The sequence below is a fragment of the Erpetoichthys calabaricus genome, chromosome 13 (assembly GCF_900747795.2).
Source record: "Erpetoichthys calabaricus chromosome 13, fErpCal1.3, whole genome shotgun sequence".
Lineage (NCBI taxonomy): Eukaryota > Metazoa > Chordata > Cladistia > Polypteriformes > Polypteridae > Erpetoichthys > Erpetoichthys calabaricus.
In genome coordinates, this window is record NC_041406.2 from 84,533,022 (window position 1) to 84,542,232 (window position 9,211).

The following is a 9,211-nucleotide window of genomic DNA, read 5'->3' on the forward strand; positions in this document are numbered from 1 at the left end:
AGGAAAGGTCCAGGTAAATCAAAAGGGCAATAATTAATACTCGCATAAAATATCTGCAACCTCGGATAGTAACTTATTTGACGTGCTGATTCTTATAGCAACGTGATGATGATGATGATGTCAAGCGTGGGACTTCCGGGACCACGTTTCATAACTGTCACACACGTGCGCCTTGGGGACAGCTTAAAAGCTCTGGTGGAGGTAATTCTACACCAATCCACAGGGTGGCACTGTATTCTAATGTCTCTGCTCTTCCCTCCTCTACAAACCGGATGACTGACAACCTCAACATCTCTGACATCACTTACAGTGTCCATCCCCCTGGAGCCGCCCTGTTCCTGCCTGGCTGGCATTTAACCAGAAGTGTCGCCATCTTGGATAGTCTGATCTGAGACTCATATCTTTAGTGACATTTTCTTTTTTGCTGAAAAGCTGCTTTAATTTTGCCTTTACAATATACAGGGTGGTGGTGTTACCCCAACTCTTTGTCCTCTTTTACAATAGCAACTGTCTTCATGTCATGATGATGGTGACGCCTTGGGAAAAACTAAATGGTGACGAAAGCAACGCAAAATATTTTCAAATAAAAGAAAACAACTTTGATAATGAAATCAGATTCAGCACTTTAAAAATAGATGCTCATAATAGGAAATAGTGATTAAGAACCATTCTGCCAAATATCTGCCAACATAGAGAATCGCAGCACAATGCTTAGGCACACTGTGGCATTCAAATGAAGCTGAAATGGTATTAACATGTGCCAATAAATCTTTCCCCCACACCATTAGACCACCACCAAAACCAGTCTGTGCCATTGACACAAGGTAGTGTGGATCCATGGATCATGTCGTTTATGCCAAATTCTAACATGTACCATCTACATGTGGCAGCAGAAATCAAGATTCATCAAACTAGTCGACAGTTTCGCAATATTCACTTGTCCAGGTCCAGTAGGAGTGGAACTCCAACGTGGCCTTCTGCTTCCGTAGTTTCGAGGACCAAACATTCATTGATGCCCTTCTGCACTCCAATGCTGTCATCTGAGTATTTCAGGTTCTGAACGCACTTGGCCGTACCCCTTCTGATCTCTCTCGTGTCGCCCATACAACTGCCCGTATCAGGATTTTGTGGTTGTTTGGCCTGCCCTGTATAAACTCTAGAGACAGCTGTTTCCGAGAGACTGCGGCCACCATGCCTGGCACCAACAACCATCCCACCGTCAAAGTGGCTTAGATCTGGCGTCCTTGCCAATCAAAAATGTTGTCTAACAACAAGTAAACCCCTTGATTGTGTCGGCATGTTGCAGTTACATGATTGGCTGTTTGGGAGAGAAGTGTGACCTAATAAAATGGCCAGTATATGAGCTACGTGCACACCAATATGTTTTCATTTAAACCATAAAGATCTCCATCCATGCTATCATTTTCACGTCATTTACCCAAGTATCCATGACCATACTAAATTGACCGAAAAACATGTATGACGTAGATGTTCACTTACACTGGGCATATGCGCATTGGCAAAAAAGTCCTTGAAGGGCCAGTAACACCTCCAGCCGCGGGATTTATTGCAAAACTGTAGCGACCTGTAAATTATTTGCCTTTTTCGCGTGTATGCAGCATTCAAACTGTCGAAAACGAAATTTAGTTGCATAAAGGGAAGCAACACAATAAGTGCCATGGAAAGCAGCTCTTCAATGTCCGCTATGTTGGAATACGGTTTACTTCTGTGAAGGGCGACCAATCAGGGAATGAGACTTTTGTAATGGACAGGATAAAATCAGGGAAGGGCCATGCAATAAGCACTGACAAATCAGAGTCCGTGTTTTTGCCCATCCACGTTATAATGCTGAGGCTGCGTTTTCAGAAGTATACAATTCTGGAGAGGGCTTTCAAAATGTTCTCATTTTTGGAGGTTGAAAACGCAAGGGTAGTTTGGACGAAAAGTGGAAAACGGAGACTAATATCCGCATTTTTAGTCAAAATTTGCAAATGTACATAATCATAATGTCATGCTTGGATACACTGTGGTAATGAAATGACGCTTAATTGGTATTAACGTATAAATATTTAGGGCAGGGCCATGTAATAAGCACAAACAAATCAGAGAGCGATCAGAGTCCGCATTTTCGCCCATCCACGTAACAATGCTGAAGCTGCGTTTTTAGAAGTTGACGGCTCTGGAGAGCCTTTTTGAAAGTCTTCATTTTCAGGAGATGAAAATGCCGGGTTAGTGATGGACGAAAGATGAAAGCGGTGGGAAATATCTGCATTTTCAGTCAAAATTTGCCAACGTACGTAATCATAACGCAATCGTTAGACACAGTATGGCATTGAAAAGAAGCTTAATTGGTATTAACGAGTTTACATTTATGGTAGGCCCACACAGTAAGCATGAAAAAAAAATTAGGCCACGATTAAAGTCCTCATTTTCAGGAGTTGAAAACACTGGGGTAGTGTGGACGAAAGGTGAAAACGATGAGAAATGACTGTATTTTTAGTCAAAATTTGCCAACGTACATTATCATAACACAATCTTTAGACAAACTGTGGCATTGAAATGAAGCTCAAATGGTATTAACATGCAAATATTTATGGTAGGGCCATGAATAAGCATAAAAAATCAGAGCATGATTAAAGTTTCGCCCATCCACATTACAATACTGAAGCCGCGTTATCAGAAGTTGACGGCTCCAGAGAGCCTTTTCAAAAGTCTTCATTTTCGGGGGTTGAAAATGCTGGGGTAGTGTGGACAAAAGTTGAAAACGGTGACAAATACCTGCATTTTCAGTCAAAATGTTGTCAATGTTCATAATCATAATACAATCTTTACTCACTGAATGGAAGCTTAATTGGTGTTAACGTGTAAATATTTATGGTTAGGCCACGCAATAAGCATGAAAAAAAATCACAGCACGTTCGGAAACTGCGTTTTCGAAAAAAACGTGTTTTTACCTGTCCACGTTACAACACTGAGGCTGTGTTTTCAAAAGTTGATGGCTCTGGACAGCCATTCCAAAAGCGTTTGTTTATGGGGATTGAAAGCTCTGGGGTAGTGAAGACGAAACGCGAAAATGGAGACTAATATCTGCATTTTTTCGGAATGTAGGTTATGGTCACACGATAAGGATGAACACATCAGAGTATGTTTAGGGTCTGCATTTTCACCCATCCATATTACAATGCTGATAGGCTGTGTTTTCAGAAGTCGACGGCACTGGAGTACGTTTTTGAAAATCTTCAGTTTTGGGTGTTGAAAACGCCGGGGTAGTGAGGGTGAAAGGTGAAAACGGAGAGACTAATATCCGCATTTTTTAGTCAAAATTTGCCAACGTATATCATCATAGACACATTGTGCCATTGAAATGAAGCTTAATTGGTATGAACGAGTAAACATTTATGGTAGGCCCACACAGTAAGCATGAACAAATCAAAACACGATTAGAGTCTGCATTTTCGCCCGTCCACATTACAACGCTGAGGCTGTGTTTTCAGAAGTCGACGGCACTGGAGTGTGTTTCTGAAAGTCTTCATTTTTGGGTGTTGAAAACGCCGGGGTAGTGAGGGTGAAAGGTGAAAACGACGACTAATATCCGCATTTTTTTAGTCAAAATTTGCCAGCGTACATATTCATAACACAGTCTTTAGACACACTGTGGCATTGAAATGAAGCTTAACTGGTATGAACGAGTAAACATTTATAGTAGGACCACACAGTAAGCATGAACAAATTAAAACACGATTAGGGTGCGTTTCTGAAAGTCTTCATTTTTGAGTGTTGAAAACGCTGGGGTAGTGAGGGTGAAAGGTGAAAACGGAGCAACTAATATTCGCATTTTTTAGTCAAAATTCGCCAACATATATAATCATAGACACACTGTGGCATTGAAATGAAGCTTAATTTGTGAATTTCCCCTTGGGATTAATAAAGTATCTATCTATCTATCTATCTATCTATCTATCTATCTATCTATCTATCTATCTATCTATCTATCTATCTATCTATCTATCTATCTATCTATCTATCTATCTATCTATCTATCTATCTATCTATCTATCTATCTATCTATCTATCTATCTATCTATCTATCTAATTGGTATGAACGAGTAAACATTTATGGTAGGCCCACGCAGTAAGCATGAACAAATCAAAACACGATTAGAGTCTGCATTTTCGCCCGTCCACATTACAACGTTGAGGCTGCGTTTTCAGAAGTTGATGGCTTCCGTGTGCGTTCTCAAATGTCTTTGTTTCCAGGTGCTGAAACAGCTGGGAGACTGCGGACGAAAGATGAAAACAAAAAGATTTTAAATGAAAACTTAGTAGTGTGGGGCCCAAGTGACCATTTCAGTATTCCCCAATGCTCTCGTGGACTAATCTGTATCATTAATTGCTTTCACGTGTTAAGTTTTCATCAAATTTATCACCAACGGAGTTTGCTCTGATTTCATATTGGCTCTTGATGACAACATGTTGACCCCCTCTTACATATTTTAATGGCATGAAATGCCGTTTTAGTGTCCTACATGAGGAAGAGAGGCATGGCTGAGCTGATAGTGTGATTAGAACTGGGCGGTCAAATCTCGAAGATCATTGGAGAGCGTGCTCAGTGCTTACAAGGGCCATTAAATTGGCAACGGTATTGCTGATTGTAGAAGAACGTACAAACACACTGCAGATCATTTTTCACTTACCCTTCCAGTGGTGAGTTGAGCTTTCCACGTCCAACTCCATTGATGTTGCTCAAGTCGGGTGTCGCTGATGATTTTGTGAGGTAAGGACTTAAGAGATCTCCACCATCTCGAAGATGCGCTTTTCACAGGCTCACAGATCTTTTACCAATTCACCAAAGCATGCAAAGTCATGATAACGTTTGTTACTGAGGCAAGCAACATCTTTCAGGGGATTCAAAGGACCGTGTGCCGTGATTGTTTGTTTGTTTTTTTTTTTTTTGAAGGCTTCCCCAGCTGATAACGTAATGAGAGTCAACCCTCGGAGGAAGGAGAGTCGGATGGTCAGGGTGTGCTGTGCCTATCGTGTTGACAATCTTCTCCAGTGCCATCCATGATCAGCCATGGGAAGTGCAGTGCGGGTCCTTCATGCATGCATGTTATGGTTCATTGTCATCCACGGTGCAGAAATTCTGGAATCACAGTGCTGATCAATAATGGCCTGTAACGTGCCCCCATTTCTGTGCATGTCCAAAATCTTGTCTGCATAGTCTCCTGAAAGACAAACGCTGTGTGCCTCAGTAACAAACATCATCACTCATTTGCAGGAACTACAGACTGTAAAGCTAATGGCGTTCACCTTGCATGACCGTTTCTATCATTGTGCATGAAGGCCACATGTGCAGATTGAAGCACATCACTCACAATATTAGCATTGTGCTCACGCGTGTGATACTTTTACACATTTTACACTATTTAACACTTTCATTTATAAATGTGTTCATTTATGAAGCCCCCAACTCCACTCTTCTAAAGGACTCGTGGACCAAAAAAAAAAACGAGACCACTTGGTGAACACTGCAAATATCAATTATCGTCACACAATGGGCTATGCATCCAAATTTAAGAGGACTAGAACACAAAAATAATCATAAAAATGAACATTTACCATTGGTTGGAAGATACGTGAATCGCTGGTATTGGCTTCTCTTCCGCTTCCCGTTGCAGACGTAAAAATGCACTTGGACCGGACTGCTTATCCTCTGATTTCGGTAGGGTGGGATCTCAACCAGAAGCTGGGTCTGCAAAGAACATTGAAAAGGAGTGAGACTCGGGAAAGTGCAACGGCGGCTACTACCTGTCAGCCCAATTCCATTTCTGATTTACATGTCAATATGTGCCTTCAGTGGAAACCCTGGCATTAAAAACATGTGTCTCCAGGTGTCCCATGATCCCTTCCAGGGGTGGCAGAAGTGCTGCACCAAAGGGCTCAGCCGTTCCTGCAACACCCTATGGCGGCGCCCATGGAACCCAACAGGGCTGCTCCAAACTCCAACTCCCAAGGAGCCCTGTGGGAGTCCAAGGCACCGCTATATACCAGGGGGGACTGTCATCTATCACTCTGGTGGAGGTAATGCCCCGAATATGTTCTCTCCCCCCAGTCCTTCCACTGGCCGTCCACAGCAATATTCCCTTTTCATTTTCTCTCAGCGTGAAATCTTTTTCTCAGTTTCTTTCACACTCTCTCTTTCTGAAACCCCATTTGGCAGTTTAAAACACACGGACTGGAGGAATTAGGGGTGGGAGATTTAGGAAGATGGGGGCAGAGCCTGGGTGGGGAAGGACTACAGGTTGTCACCAGACATGTATTCTCAATTGAGGACCACGTCTGTCCCTGTGAGACTTCTGTGCAGAAGGCAGAAAGAAGGAACCTTATTGAGGAGGGTCTCAAATATGTGACCCTTTAGAGATCTGACATGCACATTTAAAGCCTAAACCACAGGACTTGTACACTTCAGGGCCCCTCACACACGGCCCACAAAAGATAAAAAGCAAGAAAGGCGGAGTTCGCTTAAAAATTACGAGAATTGTATTTCAAATAAACTTTCACTGCTTGGTTTATATGAAGTTATTACACCAGCATAAAATATTATGATACATCTGTAACTTTCTTTAATTATACATTAAAAAAAAAAAAAAAAAAAAGTTTAATTGCTTCATCTGGTGTAAAATCAAATAAACGTAAAATAAAGACGGAGTGATTAAAAAAAAAATAAATAAATAAATAAAACAACGCATATTTATGTGCACTGCCAGATTAGAGAGCTGCAAACTCGAATCTTTGCTTTCCATACCTTAAAAGGTTTTTATTCTTTTTTAACCACTGATACTGAACATTGTTAGGCAAATTGCATTCAAGCCTATTATAGATGAATATGAAAGAAATATTAATGTCAGGGCATTATAATAAAACCAAAGAGCTGGTGGTGGATTTTAGGAGGCCCAGGCCCCTCATGGACCCCGTGATCATCAGAGGTGACTGTGTGCAGAGGGTGCAGACCTATAAATACCTGGGAGTGTAGCTGGATGATAAATTGGACTGGACTGCCAATACTGATACTCTGTGTAAGAAAGGACAGAGCCGACTATACAGCCTTAGAAGGCTGGCGTCCTTCAACATCTGCAATAAGATGCTGCAGATGTTCTATCAGACGGTTGTGGCGCGCGCCCTCTTCTACGCAGTGGTGTGCTGGGGAGGCAGCATAAAGAAGAGAGACGCCTCACGCCTGGACAAACTGGTGAGGAAGGCAGGCTCTATTGTAGGCATGGAGCTGGACAGTTTGACATCCGTGGCAGAGCGACGGGCGCTGAGCAGACTCCTGTCAATCATGGAGAATCCACTGCATCCACTGAACAGGATCATCTCCAGACAGAGGAGCAGCTTCAGTGACAGACTGCTGTCACCGTCCTGCTCCACTGACAGACTGAGGAGATCGTTCCTTCCCCACACTATGTGACTCTTCAATTCCACCCGGGGGGGTAAACGGTAACATTATACAAAGTTATTGTCTGTTATACCTGCATTGTTATCACTCTTTAATTAATATCTACCTATCTATCTATCCTGCCTACTATACTAAAATTACTATCTATCTATCTATCTATCTATCTATCTATCTATCTATCTATCTATCTATCTATCTATCTATCTATCTATCTATCTATCTATCTATCTATCTATCTATCTATCTATCTATCTATCTATCTATCTAAAAGAGCAGGTGACGAGGTGGTTAAGTAGTCATGGCAGCCCCCTCACCATTTAATGATCTGTATTTGAATCACACGGCCACTTCTTGTCTGTGTGGAGTCGCCATGTTCTCTCCATGTCTAAGCATCACTGTGCCACGGTGAAGAGCAAACTCGGCTAAAGGTGCCAGTCTGACTTACGCTGCCACACTTCATAACTCCAAGCCAGCTGAGACTGGTCTGAGCTGGAAGAACAGGAAGTATGGAGTAGCGGGGAAAAACTTAAGAGAGGCAAAGGGAGAACTGGCAAACTCCTAGCCACTCTAATAATAATAATTAATAATAATAATAATAATAATAACAATAATAATACATTTTATTTATATGGCGCCTTTCCTGTGCTCAAATTTTAACACTGATTTGGTCATTAGCTCTACACCATCACTCGCTGTGGTGGGCTGCATTAATTAAACATGGCTGAACCATCGGGTGCAAACATTTGACAGCTCATGCAGCCATTTCTCAAATTTTCATTGCATCTCAGTCAGTGTCCAATCTGCTATATCCTGACACAGGGTCACAGGGGTCTGCTGGAGCCAATCCCAGCCAGCACAGGGCACAAGGCAGGAACCAATCCCGGGCAGGGCCGCCAGCCCACCGCTGGACTCACACACACAGCAAGCACTCACCAGGGACAATTTTAGGATCGCCAATGCACCTAACCTTCATGTCTTTGGACTGTGGGAGGAAACCCACGCAGACACGGGGAAAACATGCAAACTCCATGAAACGAACCCAGGTCTCCTTACTGCAAGGCAGCAGCGCTACCACTGCGCCATCCTTGCTGCCCCATTGCATCGCAGCTTGACATCAAAATCAATGAAGTAAAGTAAGCCTGGTACAGCTTGCACTTTGGGATCTTATACTTACTGGCTTAAAGGCGTCCTTATCGACTTTTCCCTCCATCTCCCATACATGGTGGCCATCTAGAAAAACAAAAGAAAAGAGAGGTGTTAACATCAAAAACAAAAATCTATTTCAGGGTTCTGGTGGGTAAGAGTCTATCCTGGCAGCACTGGGCACAAGGCAGGAACCAGTAATGGACAGGTGGCAGGTCTTTCACAGAAGTAGCATTTTAGAAGGATAACAGCCATTTATGGATATTTAATAAAAGAACATTTGTTTCCACATCAGCTTAATAAAATTTAGTGCAGCAGGGTGGGCTGCAGGGTTTGCATCTGGGCCTACTGGTAGGGTTAGGGTTGTCCATCTCTCTAAAGCTTCTCAACGTCTTTGGGGATGTGAGAGGAAAACTGGAGTATTGGAAGGAGACGCAGCATACAAACTCCACACTGGTGACTTTCTGGCGTGGCATTTGAAACCAGGATGCTGGATTTGTGTATTGCGCTACTTGGCCCCCCCAAAGCCTACAAGAATCAAATCAGATCAAGTAATCCCCCCACACCCTCAAGCAAATCCCAGTCAATAATAAAAACAAATTCTTTTAGTGA

The 9,211-nt window shown here is 42.5% G+C and overlaps 1 protein-coding gene across 1 annotated transcript in view; it reads right to left on the reverse strand.

Annotated features, from left to right (window-relative positions):
* The window catches only part of nfatc1 (nuclear factor of activated T cells 1), a 221,768-nt gene that overhangs the window by 111,023 nt on the left and 101,534 nt on the right, over window positions 1-9,211 (reverse strand). The window contains 2 exon segments of the mRNA XM_051935707.1: window positions 5,620-5,752; window positions 8,631-8,686. Of these exon segments, the coding sequence (XP_051791667.1) occupies window positions 5,620-5,752; window positions 8,631-8,686 (189 nt within the window).